At 43.6% G+C, this 14,917-nt stretch overlaps 1 protein-coding gene across 1 annotated transcript; it reads right to left on the reverse strand.

The window, feature by feature from the left end:
* Positions 1 to 1,212: 1,212 nt before the first annotated feature.
* LOC119659566 (peptidoglycan-recognition protein SC2-like) lies at positions 1,213 to 9,140 on the reverse strand. Its single transcript, XM_038067715.1, has 4 exons — positions 9,090 to 9,140; positions 1,924 to 2,062; positions 1,527 to 1,865; positions 1,213 to 1,459 (listed from the first exon to the last, which is right to left on the reverse strand). Exons 1-4 carry the CDS (start codon positions 9,123 to 9,125, stop codon positions 1,275 to 1,277), a joined length of 699 nt encoding a protein of 232 aa, XP_037923643.1. The 5' UTR covers positions 9,126 to 9,140; the 3' UTR covers positions 1,213 to 1,274.
* Positions 9,141 to 14,917: the final 5,777 nt, after the last annotated feature.

A 14,917-nucleotide genomic window follows, 5' to 3' on the forward strand; every position in this document is an offset into this window, starting at 1 on the left:
CATTTCAGCTGAAGGTTCACTGATGCAGATCGACATTTTGACCCATGAGATAGCATCTATGATCGTCCCGATGCTTTCTTTCATCGGCACGTGAAAATCGCCGAAAGGGAGGAATCGTTAAGCAGGTGCCAGCATCGATGGCAATGGGCGGAAAAGGGTCGATGGACCCACAGATTGATTCCCAGCATTAAAGTGTGGACGCAGAGAACGCATGGTGAGATAAACTATAGTCCGAAGTGGTTTCTCAAGGTAAATGGCGGTTAAGGACAGATTACCCAACTGTCCCAGCTACGACGATATTCCAAAGGACCCCGGAGCACGCTTTCTCCCTTTGTCTTAGATTCGCAAAAGAAAGGAAGAATCTAGAGGAGACATTGGGAGGAACAGTAGCACCGGAAAGTTTAATTACGGAAATGTTTGCGTGCTAAGAGAACTGGAATGCAGTGAACGACATGGGAGATCAGACTCAGTGCAGGTTGAGAGAGGTAGAGAACACCAGAAAGGCGCGGCTGTGAATACAATCGATGGGCGAAGGGAGAAACTGGAGCCAAATCCACCCCATATAAATATTTTGTGATGGTCCCGCGGGAACTAGGCCAGAAGTTAGGAGTGGTTTTAATAGGTGAAATCCCACACGTAGGCACATGTGTACTAGTGTGCCACTTTCGGAAAAAAAGGTGCCTGAACCTACTTTGAACAAGTGCCAGACACTGTCCCAGAACATGTATAGAGCTTTCATCGCAATTCTGACAAAATCTACAGACAGTGTCCAGAGATGTCCCTAGCCTCCCCAGGTGATTGTTTAGCCTGCAATGACCAGTGAGTATTCCCACTATGATTTGGAGGCCTTGGTTGGGTTTAAGCAATCTTTCCAGCGCTTAGGGTCGTATTCCCTCATGAGCACCTGGGCGCTTCCATTCTTGGTTAGTTCGCCCAGTATAATTCCCTCAACCGTTACTTTTGATTTTTTTAGCGTAGTAACCATGATTCCATTTCCGATCCCACAAAATGGCTCTGACCATTCTAGCGGTGTCGTTTCTCCTTTTCTGCTGCAGCTTGTCCGTTGTCTCATTGTCCTCTAACCCAATGGGGTTTGGAACGCAGAGCATCCAACGATTTTTTATTGTAGATATCCATTGATTATCATAGATAACCGTCTAATTCACGAGGATTATAAACTACGAAAAACGCAGTCCTTCAAATAATCGAATATTCCATCATCAAATTTCCACCACTTTATTCATATGAAAAATCAAACATCAAAATTATGCCACTTAAGGGTTAGCAGTGTAGCGAGACCAGGTTTTGATTTGAGCATACAATTTATCTCCAGGACATTCGGTGGCAAGAGCTTGCCTGTGTCCAATCAATTTATAAGTTGAGGAGAGCTTTCCAGCAGAAACAGCAGAAGAGATGAAGTTCTTAGCAGCAGTGACCATATTAGCTGGAGCATTGCTCTCTGCAAAGCAAGAAACATTCCGCAATGTATTCGACTTCAAATGTTTGATTACATCTATTGTACTTACTGCTGAAGTCGCCAATCAAAAGGAGACCAATACTTTGGCTGTTGTAACCTGGGGCGTGAGCTCCAACGACGTTGTAACCACGACCTTCGTAGATATTACCGTCACCACCAACAGCAAAACTGTATCCAATATCTGCCCATCCGTTGGTATTCATATGATAGTTCTGCATGGACCTCATGGCAGTCTTACAAGCATCGGTAGTGCTACACACTCCAGGAGATACAGAGTGATGGATAACAACGTATGGAATGACCCCCGAGAATTTACTAGTTCCCGTTGGTGCCCTAGCTCCCCATTGTGCACGGGTGATCAATGCACCATAGGTTTGATGGAGCAAAACTAGAGAACAGAAAAATTAGACAAATTGGTTCTTCTGAAAAGTTTCTTTGTAACTCACCTCCCAAAAACAGAATAACAATTACAGCTTTCATAGTCCCAATTGAATTGACACAATCGTCATGAAGATTTTCAAAAAAATCTCTTCTTATATAGGCCGAAATTGCACACGGCCCTCCATTGCCTAATCCTAATAAGGACTTAATCCTCAGTTTCAATGAAATCGTTAAGAGAATATTCAGATATTTTTAACCTAAGATAATAAGTAAGTACTGAGTAAGAGGGACGATTAAATGGACATTTCCGGTATGTAAGGTTTTGTACGAGACACCCAGAAATGGAGGCGCGAAAAAGAAGCTAATTTTATTTTAACAACCAGAAGAAAAATTAGATTCCAGCAATGATTTTCTATATTTCGGGAAGAAATACTAGAGATAAGTGCGTTGAAACAATGAAATGGCTTCAACTTTTCTACGAGAGGTCAAAATAAATTTTTCCTTAGACACTTCGGTCCAAAAATTTTTGGAAACACCGACTTTCCAACTAACATAACTTGGCTCATACAAAACCCAAACTTTGGACTTAATGGAATCAAAATACAAGGAGAATATATATCTTAAAATAACTCTAGAGATAACATAGTCGACAAGTAAATTCCTTCGATATCATTTATTTGTCAGCCCCCCATGAAGAAAAATGGATAATGAAGGTACCGATAGCGACTGAAAATAAGTCGCATAATTCAATTTCAATAAATGGTAAATAACAGAACTTAGTTACTTAGTTTTATCAGCCATTGTTACAATTGGGATCCATTGATGCAAAGGTAGCAGGATTGAAATAGTTTAAAATGAAAATTCAAAGAGTAAAGTTGTTTCCACAAATTGAAGCCGATTTTCACACTTTAATCCTTGGGAGATTTTCAACCTGCGTGCTTGTGTACCTATGTGCGTATAGAGAGGTTCAAATCTTGACCACTTAGACCAAAGTGGTACATTGTATTCCCCCAGTATTTCCGCTAGGGATGTGTTGCTAACCTCTGCAACCGATGCACCAAAAATCTGACGCATTCATAGGCGGAGTATTCAAATAAAAATTGTTCTCTGGGTTTCACTTCTTCGTTATACGTTTCATCTTTTATTACCCTTATGCCAAAAATATTGCTGAGATAGTGAGTTATGGCGGGTCAGAATGCTTATCGTGGTGGGGGGCCTGTAGTAGTTTGCTACTATACTAAGGGTATCGAACAAAGGATTTAAATTCTCCAAGTGGTAAGAAATCACAGACTTCGAATCCACCCGCGACCATGAGCAATCATGTCTATAGATAAATCTGTAGAAAGTATATTTTCCGACTCAGTGGGAAGCTTTCATTTAATGCCTACGGCGAAGCTAACCAGAAAAAAAGTACGGAAACGCTCAACGTGGGAAAAACTGGAAATCCCACCACGCCGGCCCGTCCGCGGCACTAAAGCCCAAATCTTCCCGCAAACAGAATAGAAAAGCTGGGCAGAAGGGAAATTCGGCCGCTAACGGAAGAGGGACTACAGGCTGAATCCTGCCTGCCAGAACTTTCTCCTTCACCCTTACCGGGAGGAGAGGAAGAAAGGGAAGCTGGTTACGTGGACGCTACTGGTTTGACGCCGGCATATGGAAATGGATCCAAGCGGCCCTGACACCGTGAATCTGGAAAGACTCCAAGTCGGCGGCAGAAGAAGGCACTGTGAAGGAAGATGAAACACCTTGGGAATGAGGACATGGACGTGGCTGCACCACTAGGTGCTGTAATGTCGCGGGAAATCGGACGAAAGGAAGCGGATAATCTGGTGAAATCCACACTGGACACAGCAGACTCTTCTGTTAGCGGTACTGTGCGCAAGAAGCATAAAACCAACACATCTGTGGTGGACAACGCTTTATTGTGCTCCGCACAATAAGGTGTGAAGATTAGGACCGGTGTGCCGGTAGGTGATCAAATCGGCGAGAGAGATCTCAATGAAGTTGGTCTCTCCCATAGGAATACGGACACGAAGGCAGGAAAGAAGTGGACGTATGCGCAAGCAGCTGCCTCAGTTCTGACTGCTGCCGTGGGAATTTCCTCCGAGGATGGCAAAATGTCAGACGGAGAATTTAACATCCTCCGGGAATGCCTGTGGAAATAAATGTTGAAGCCTGAAACGAAGCTAAGATTTAACAATCAAGATTTTCGTGATGGGCTCATCCATTTGGAGTGCACTGATGAGGCTGCCTTAAAGTGGCTCCAGCAGGCAATCCCGGCTTTGAGTTCTGGCGGTCGGCTCAAGTTCACTATTGTGAACACTGAGCTGCGGTGACAGAACATGTCGGGTGTTGGTTACCGGCCCTCGAAGGAAGGCAGAGGACATCATCCGCACGCTAACTGAACAAAACCCGGGCATAGACTTTGGACACTGGAGGGTAAAGTTCATGAATGCCAGGAATAACAAATCTATAAGGTAGGTTTCAGCTTGGTATCCGAACAGGACCAAAAGAATATGAATGTACTCAGGGGATGTCACCATATGGTGCTCCACTTTTTCCTATATAGATTGAAATTCAATCATAACAGGAAACTGTAGAGCATCATCTTCATTTTAAGATCGAAGAACAATGATGGTCTTTGGCACACACAATAAAGAGCAAATTGCAGCATCTTCAGTGCGCTCTCCCACAATGGAGCCGAGCGCGGAGGATAGTGCATACAGTGGCGGAACCCCCGTATAGAGGTTCGCACTGGTGAAGGGACTGTGAGTGAATCCTGAAGAAGTAGAAAGGAAAGGTAGAGAGGTGAACGGAACTGACTTGATGCCAGTTCAAGTGATCGAATCTATGCAAACGGGTCACCACAAATCAGTCAAGGTGCTAAGTGGAAAACAGACAAATGCTCTCCGAGATGAGATGACACCCTTCATGGATGAGGACATGGGAACTGCGGGACCTTCAAATGCGGCTTTTTTCAGACGTTCGGTCTAGTGGAAACCCCTTCACATGCAGACCGCGGCATATGCTTTTAACTGTTTTCCATAACACATTAGGCTAAGTTTATGTCGAAAAACATAAAGATTGATCAAATTAACCTGTGGCATCCCAAAGCTTTCTCCTATCTGCTATCAGCGAGGCTGGCAAAGCAGGCAATAAGCATGCGTTCGGTTTAATAGAATCTGTGGCATTGAATCAGTAAAGGGGCTAGGATTTTCTACGACGAAAGCTCCATAACACCAAGAGCTTGTGTCCTGATGCAAGACGTTTAGAGACAGTTCTGTTTCCAGGACTTAGTAACGGTCATTGTACAATATCAGATTAATAGCGAGAGGGAAAACATCATAGTTGCCTCCGCTTATTTACCCTCTGATTTTTTTATATCCTCCACCGACGCAAGAACTAAGGGATATGGTAACGTATGCAGAATCAAGTGATCTCGAACCGTTAATAGGTTGCGATGCGAATTCCCAACATATTTGCTGGGGCAGTAGCAAATGCAATCCAAGAGGAGAGAAGTTATTTGATTTCATCAATTCAGCTAAACGTAGGGTGTGCCCCTACGTTCATGGGACCGAGAAGAAGTGACCTGACCTAACAATCTGTACCTCAAAAGTGGCGAGTGCTAGATGATGTTTCACTGTCAGATCACCAATACCTAGAATTCAATGTAACTATTGCGGACGAACAATCTGTAACACAAGGGCGAAACTCTATGAAAGGGATTGGACAAAATTCAATGAACTTCTTGGGAATAAAGTACAGCTTCATTGGCGACTAAGGACTCCTTTGGCGCTGGAAGACGGTTTGGAAACTCTGAACTGCACACTTTTAGAGTGCTATGAAGAGGCTTGTCTATTTCGGAAACGATTATTTGGTCGAACCGGGAACCGAAGGGATGAGTAGGTCAATTTAGACTCTCTTAAAAAACCCAACGCTACTTTCGCGAACTCCAGACTGGAATCAGTACAAACCTTCCTGTAAATAAACCATCCGGGAGAACTGGTGAGAGAAACGGTAGGGGGAGAGATGACGGTTCTTCCGACCCCCTCAACGCGCAAGTCCTGCAAGGGCAACTGGAACACTGCGAAAGCGGTTGTTACTTATTAAAAGATGAGAGCTGCCTTTGAACTTTTCAAAGCGCCTGGCATGGATAGCATCTATCCATCAAGGAAAATATGGAGCACTTAGGGCGATTGTTAAAAAAATATTTTCTTTGCATGCCTTGCTTTGGGCTTTGTCCTTTCCTGTTGGCAGAAGGTTAAGGTAGTCTTCATGTCGAAGCCTGGGAAAGATGACTATCCTTATCCAAAGAACTTCAGACAGATCAACTCGACTTGATTCCTGCTGATAGGTTTGGAGAGACTGGTAGAGTGCCACATCCGTGGGAAGGCACTTAGGGCGAACCAATTTAATGAAAACCAACATGTTTACCAGAGGGGAAAGTCTTGTGAGTCTACTCTTCATTAAAAGGCAGAGGAGGCTACTTTGAAAGATGAGTACGCGATGGAGGTGTTCATCGACATTGAAGGGGCGTTTGGCTGTGTGCCATTTCAAAAACTTTGTGATGCCACCAGAGTGCATGGTCTTGATGATAATTCAGTGGATCCATGCTATGCTACCGCAGAGACTGAAGTGGGTGTCGATCCCGACCTAAAAGCAGGAGCAACGAAAGGCTGCCCCCAAGGAGGTGTGCTTTCGCCACTTCTGTGGAGTATGCTGATCCACTCACTACTATGCGAGGTGCAAAATTTGCCCATATATGTTAAAGCTTACGATAATAATGTGGCTGTGCTTGCTGTTCATCGGGATCTTGGACAAAAAAGTTTTCACCGTAAACTAGCCGCACTGCAAAGAACTGTGCGTCTGGGTATCAGCAGTGCCATGAGCACGACATCCGGCGCAGCTCTAAATACATTACCCAATTTGTAGCCTATGGATATATTTATTCAAAGCTCATAGACTAATTCGATTTGATATATGTGGAAACAACGGATTTAGGGGGCATAGACCATTGGAAAAGTTACTGGGAGTACTGAATCCAGTTCTTACAGTGCCTTCCGATTCTCGTGTCCCCATACATTTGTTTGGTAGAAGATGCGAAGTTACTCTAAAGCGTAGAGAAAACTAGGAAGTCCCAAAGGAATTCTTAGCAGGATATAGGGAAGTCTACTTTCCGAAGCGTCAAAATTGGTTTTGACATTGGTTGCAAAGGAAAGGAGTGTGGGAGTTCAAAAAGGGTCAATTACTCCCTACCCGTTCTCTGAAACTAACCAACCAGAATATCTGAAAAGAAATATGGTGGCCCATACACATGATATCTAGGTCTCAAAATGGGTAATGCTTGTTAACAAAGCATTGTACCTCGTACTGCCAACCCTAAAAACTAACAAGTCAGAATACCGTAAGCGCCGACCTGTGCGGCTTATGGTATTCCCACTAAAAAGGTTTTGTGTTCATCCTGTATTTTCAAACTACAACTCCCATTACACTTTACGGAGCACATACAATATTTTGAGCTACCACTCCTTTATGTTTCACCCAGTGACAGAAATAAGTCCAGTTTTGAAAAGTACTAATGACGCATGACCATATTTTGTGAAAAAAAATATTTACACCATCTTTTTAGACTTATGGGGAGTCCTCTTTGAAACCAGTACAAAGTAACGCCAACTGCTGTATGTAAAGGGATTCATAGGCCACACGTTCTCACTAAATTTCGTGACAATAGTTTCAGTCGTTTCCGAATGAATCGGATGTGACCTCGTACAGACCTACGTCTTTTGGACACTATAGGGAATTTTCTAAAGCGAGTAATCTAGAATAGATTACTCCCAGTTGTTGAGGGTCAGGGAGGCCTCTCAGATCGACAGTATCCCTGGCAGCGGTGATACCAAACATGGAAAGCCACGGTATTCTTCAGGTGGCTTATAGCTAGGGTAGTGAGTTCGATTCTGCTCTATGCAGCTCAATTTTGGGGAAAGGCATTGCAAGTTACATTTAATGCTAACAAATTGAGTGCGGTCTACAGAACAACAACCCTAGGGGTGTACTCCACCTTCACGACTGGTTCAGATGATGCAGCGTTTGTCATCTCGGGAATAATGCTGATTGGCATCTTGACAGATGAGATGGCGAACATATGCAATGCGAAGCCAAACTCTCCCTTATCGCAGACGATAAATAAACGTGAATAAATGGCAAGAGCGTTGGAAACGATCAGAGAAGAGACAGTGGAATCAAAGACTGATCCCTGCCGTCAAAATATGGCTAGAGAGACGACACCGCGCAATTAACTATAATCTCACCCAGTTTCTCACGAGCATGGTATCGCCAGTACCCCTATAGGTTTAAACTGGATACTTCACTCGATTGTCAAATGTAATGGAATCCCAGAATGCTCAGAACATGTATTCTTCGACTGTCCAAGACTTGTGGAAGAAAAGAAGAATCTAGAGGAGGCTTTAGGTAAGGTGCTGATACCAGAAAGTCTAATGCGGAAAACGCTAACATGTCAGGAGGACTGGAGAGCCATCAACTCCATAGTCGCATCTATCCAGAGCAAATTGCGAAAGGCAGAGGAGATGAGAAAAGCCCGCTTACGTAGAGACGACAGGTGACGAAGCTTTTGGTACGACCTGTCAGGACACCGAGATGTGAACGGTGAACCAGGCAGTAGAACAAAAAATCAGCCCATTCGAATGACGGGTCCTCTAGAAAATCTTGGGGCCAGTGACGGTGGAGAATGAGATACCACAAAAACTCCATATTCAGATTGAAAAGCAGTAGAGCATATGGTCCGCAGAAGAATTCCTAAATCCCGAAACAGATGGGAAGACTCAGTCGATAACGCAAGTTACACGCAGCTCTGCTTCCGCAATAAGAGGACGCATGTGGCAACCACATTGAACGATCAGTCATGTCGACTCAGTTTGAACTGATCAGCCAGAAATGAAGACCAAACTGATAATTTTTAAAGCATTTAATGACTAGTAGGTGCATATTAAAATCAATTAAACGTTTTACAAAGGTTTTTAACAAAACGAGACAGACATGATTATTTGAGCACATTACAACGATATTTTCTATGGATTTACCGTACGCAAAAAGATACTGTGCAGCGATTAATTGCTCTTCCACGGAATCCCTAATAGTCAACTTGTGAATTTGTCATAAATATTTTAGCACCGCGAATTGGCTAAGTAAATATCCAAAAAAAAATTGTACTCACCGCTTTTTGGAGATTGCCAAATCCTTGGTGTCTCATCGCTGTCTACACTGGACTTAGCCCACACAACACTCCTTTTTGGTGTAATATAAAAAGTTTTGATGTTATTTATTACGACCGAAATTTCACTCGCCAATCAAATTAGAAAAATAGTCCTTACCGAGATAGAAATGAAGGACAAGAAATAGGTAGCAGTTGGGGGCTTATGCGTGGACTAAGATCACTGAAATCAGATAATATCGAAAACGGGAAGGAGGCAGATGTTCATTGCACGTAAGCACTATCAGAAAGTCACTTTTATTTAAGAAAAGAAGGAATGTGTCATCCAAAAACAACCCGGGATTCTGGTTAAAACACTTATGGAATTTTATAGCACCTTCTTTACACATTGGCCACAAATATTATACCGGCGAAGGTTTCTCGCGACTGCACTACTACCGAGTTACTGAACGAATGCTTTGGGGTTGTTTCGTTTCCAGGTCCATTTAGCAGAGAATAATCCCGAAAAATAGTTAACTGATTTCCTGGCTAAGTAGTCAACGCTTGTATCAACATGCAATGTCGACACCTCGTGGGACAATGAAAGTTGTTTAGTACAACAAACCAGTTTTTTATTATGGAAGACAGCAAACACCCAAAATGAGGAACAATTACTATTATACTTTCACTATTCACATATTTTAATTAATTAAATATTCACTACTATTGTGTTATATTAATTATGAAATTTATTGATCAAAATTTAGAATCATTTAGGAAAGCTACACAGTAGAACTGATACCGAAATCGAATGATGCGCACGCGATGAAGACTAAAATTTGACGCATCCGAAGAGAACTGAGAGCTTGTAGAGTCAGGTTCTTCTAAGAAGTGCTAGTGGCATCCAAGTAGCTCCCAACTTGTTGCAAACTTATATTGGGCGAATTTTTCTAACAGACTATAAAAACCATGCTAAATTTAAAATGCAAATTCTGATAGTGAAATCAATAACCTAATTAGGGTTAAACTATTACCTGAAACCCCTTCAACAAACGCTGTAACCATAACTTAAGTTCTGTTTTTTCTAATATTGAATTACATGCTTTTCAAAAATATGTTAAGTTGCTTGAACTAATCTTCAAAAAGTCTTCAGTTGCGAAGTTTCTGAGAATACCTCTCGGCGCACTTCTTGACCCTCACTCTCCTGCTTTGCAACTGACACTAATTTTAAGACTTGTTTCGTCAAGCATTCAATACCAAATTATTTCTTCCTGCCCACCAAATGTTATTTCAGGTAGCCGTTTCCGAAAAAGGAGCCTGGGACAGACAAACAGACAGACAGATAGAATAGGCTACAGAATAGAAGCGGGTAGGTAGTTGCCGCTCTGAATAATTCCCCCTCCCCTCCCCCCGGCAGGCTCAGATCTTTACATACATCCCGTAGTATTCACAAAGGACAGTAATTCTCCCACCTTTTAGGTCCTTCAAGATTGGTTTACATAGTGTACGTAGCCTGGCTCTAACTAGAGCTTCTCTCCAGATTCCTCTCTGTTATAGCCGGACCAAATTCTCCTTGACTTGGGGCAGATGATTTGCCTTACCATCTGAAGATAGGACTGCTAGGTAGTGTGAGTAGAATCAGCTCCTGATACTCGCCAGCGGACCTAGACTGTGCACACCCGGAAACTATGAAGAGCAGAGCCCCGCATGACCATTCCGTCAGCCCGCTCATTCTCTTGCCTCAACCATCGACAAGCTTCCAGTATCGTCAGTATTTCCGCTTGGAATTTCCTGAGAATTCTTGGAGACCATCCAAGTCGACTAAGCTGTATGTAAAAGAAAAAAACTTCGAACCGACTCCACAGCCTAGCTCGTTAGTGAAAAATACTGTGTCATAACGTCATAGGTAAGCGCGCTTAGATTTGCAGAAGGACATCCTCTCCATAATCGTCGTTAAGTGAATGCGGAGGACGCAGATTGGTCTAAAGACCTTCGTGCACTCATGGTCGCGCCCGACCGTTTTCAGTCTCCAAGAGTGTTGCACGCATCTTAAAAAATAAATTTCGGCCAGCCATGGCACAACCCTGTCTTGCTACTTCTGTAGCATGACTAGAATTATGCGAAATAGACCTGGAAATTTACGTTTGGAGAAGCTGTTTATAGCCCATCTGATTTTATCCTCGATAATTACCAATTTGATAACCCACATGAATGGAGCTGCACACCCTCCAGCTACGCTCTGACTAACAGTTTTTTCTCGTTCTATTTCGTTGATATTGGATCCGTGCCAAAGCGTGCACTTTACATTGACGTCACAGCCTATCAAAAGATTTACCTCTCTGCTGCATTCGTCATTGGACGTCAAATATTGTAATTCTTCTGGGGAATATGATCAAACGGTCGTGAGCCATGTAAGCCGAAGAGATATATATATTCTCCGTTCCCGCCTGCTCCAGTTTCTGCACCCGGGCCCAGAAAAGCGCGTCGACTCTTCTTGGTGAGGACACATGCTCAAGGTGCGTCCCGATCAGTGTCCTCATCCCGTAGAATATTTACTTTGGAGTCCTTTGACGATTCGGCGTTCTCTTATCTAGGGCGAAAGAAGACCAGCAGATTGGCTGAGGCTGATTTATCTGCGATACAGTCAACATGATCTGTTTATGTTAGCATAAACACTGGGACACACCTCCATCGGCATGGTGGTTCAAGAGTGGAATATGCTTCAGCGTTGTAGGCACGGTATATTACGATCAAAAATTGGGAAATGCACTCTAATTTACCACCAACAGTTCTGCTACAAAATGCTACCCTCACTCACCTCCACGTCAAAACCGTAGGACAATGCATCTGCAACTAACGAGAGAGGGTGCCGACGAGTTCCTTGCGCCAGTAAACAAGGTGTTAAGTCATGCCTGGCTGCATGTATAAAAGACTATGGGAAGGTCACCCTGGAAATAAACCTAAGGCGTAAGCTCACAACGGAGCTTTAATGAACCCCGTACGTCACTGAACGTGAATATGGAAGGAAGTAATTTCCATAAGCTTGTTGAGCACATTAGGAAGTCAAGATGTTGGAGGACGGAAAAAGTGGTTCCATTTATCAACCAATGAGGGATGCAATTGAGAGTATTAGAGGTCTCTATAAATTGACGCAGATTGAATGGCGTGACGAGAAGGTTAAAGAAACGTCTCCCTCCGGACAACCCCTGGATTAAACGCTTCCGTGGTAAAGAGCTAGGATATGTGGAGTGGAGACTCCTCGGACTCAGAACGCAAGCAAATAATGACACAGAAGCCGCGAATAGAGAATGCAGATGTTACAAACCTGAAACGGGTGGACGATAGAGGAGTAGCTTAGAAAAAAGTTACCAAAAACGGACAGCGAAGAAGAGTAAAGAACTCAAAAAGCAGAGGCCCAGCGCTGCTTTTATTAAAAAAAGAGGGGAAATGTTGTATGAGGATATACTACGCAGCGTCAAAACTGATCCCAAATTGAAAGGAAGGAGCAAAATTGTGTCCAAAACTAGGAGAACTTAAAATGGGGATCTATTGCTTAAACTTAGCGAAACAGGAGAAAAATCAGCTGAGTTCCGAAGGACCATCGGGGAAGCCTTGGACATACAAGCAGAGGTTAGAACCCTAGCCCATCGTATTACGATCGAATGTAAATACATCGATGAAAGGGGGACATAATCACCACTATTCGCTTCGAGTTCCAAATCAGGGAAGCAGTAACCTTAGAGATGGTATCTTAGCGAAAAGCGAACGGTGGCTTGTCCTTCGAGCAAAAAGCGCGAAGAAGCTTTTGAAAGCAGGAAAAATAAAAGTTGGTTGGAATATCTGTCGTATCCGGGAACAGGCGAGTATTACAAAGTGTTCCAAACGTCTGGAATTTTGACACTGCCAAACATTGTAAAAATGAGGAAGATCGTTCCAAGCTATGCAGGAGATGCGGAGGTGAAGGCCATATAGCGAAAACTGAGAGAGAAGAACATCATGTATATTCTGTAGACGCTAGCCACATTACTGGTAGTAAATATCTTGAGGAGGGCCCTGAATACTCCGAAATCAACACGAAGGTGATACAGATGAACCCCCCCCCCCCCCCGCAAGGCGGCTTAGGATCTCCTGGCACAAACAATAGTAGACGAGAGAGCGGACGTGGTTCTAATCAGCGAACCATACAAAATACCAGATAATAATGCATTCAGGAGAAGAGTAAGCAGGCATACGGGGAGCAAGCATTCGTAGAAATGGAAGAGCGATTAGAGGGTTTTGCCTGGGCTAAAATAAACGGCATCAACCTTTACAGCTTCTATGCAAGACCTAGTTGGACAATAGAAAAATTCCAGACAATGGTAGACAATGTGGCGACTGACCCAAACACTAGGGGACCACTAGTTATCGACGGTGACTTCAACGCGTGGGAAGCAGAGTGGGAGCGCAAGCATACTAAAATCAGAGTTCGAAAGCTACTGGAAACTTTGCGCCTTTGGAATTAGGAATCTTCTGGTGGAGCGCATGTTTCAGTCAGAAAACAAATGTCAGGAATGACAGCATAATTGCTAACCCGCCCCGTAATATCTAGCGACAACTCCACGGGATGAACAGTTGAAGGATACACGCGTGTGATTTAGTACGTTATCGCGGACTTATGTCCGTGAGTCGTGCACGTCAGCGGTTTCTGCTGATGCCTTTAGAAAATTCTACAACCTGGTTTACCAAAAAAACACCTCCGTCGGCAGTTTGCCGCTAGCGGAATTATTATCCGCCAGCACCGCACATGTCGCTGACGGATTTTGTTTCGTGCCCCGTCGGCCGACTGTTGTTGTTGTTTCCCTATTACTTTTAAGGTGAAAACTACTAGTCCATCTACCACCTCACTCTTGGAAGTCCTTGCTGTGGCTTTCAGAACAACGTTGCTACGACTGGCATTGACTGGCTTCGAAGGCTACTGTCTCCGCACTAGATGCCAGCAGCTCGTCCTGCGACGATGCGGTCCGGTCCTGCATACTTTTCGCCCATCCGAAGACAGTTTCCAGCAGCCGCCACTGGGAGGTCGTATGAGGACTTATCGAGTCATGTTATCGTCACCTGAAGCATAATCAGGCCAGACCGTCATAACGTCAGGTAATTGATTTGATTTGTAGACATAGATTATTTAAACAAAGGGCCAAATGGCGAAGCCGATCACGACGAGCTGACCCCGCTTGTGAACGGGACAAAGGCTGAAGAAAAAGAAGAAGATTATTTAAACAAAGGGTGGTTTCTACCGCAAAAGATGGAAAGTGCGTTGAACCCTCCACTTAAGCTAACACTGAAAGAAAGCGCTGCAGAAGAGAGACCGACCCGATGCAAAAATCACAAAGGAAAACGTTGATTTTCCACTCCGTTGATTTTTTGTCAATGTATCATACATACCTCTGTGCTACGATTTAAATGAAAAAACAAATTACATTCAACACAGCACAAGATCCATCCTAGGCCCACTCTCGTGAATAATTATGTATAACGGAGTGCTGACGTTAGATCACCCTACTGGCGTGGCCACCATTGGCTTCGCGGGCGAAATTAGGCTGATGCTTATTGTACGAAGCAGAGTCTTACGCGAATGAGCAATTTACGATATTAAGTCCTGGTTGGAAAACGTTGATCTATCGTTAACAGAAAATAGGACGGAAGTACTATTTATCACTAAGCGGAGGAAGTGGACGCCTATAAAGATTAAATTTGGGAGTAGTTAGGGGTAACGGTGGACCAGAGGCTAGATGTCAAACTACATGCGGAGTACTGATCGTGAGAATGGTACCAAATATAGGTGGCCTAACGTCGAGCCCTCAACTTCCTATTTC

This window comes from Hermetia illucens, chromosome 6 (genome assembly GCF_905115235.1).
Source record: "Hermetia illucens chromosome 6, iHerIll2.2.curated.20191125, whole genome shotgun sequence".
NCBI classification, from domain to species: domain Eukaryota; kingdom Metazoa; phylum Arthropoda; class Insecta; order Diptera; family Stratiomyidae; genus Hermetia; species Hermetia illucens.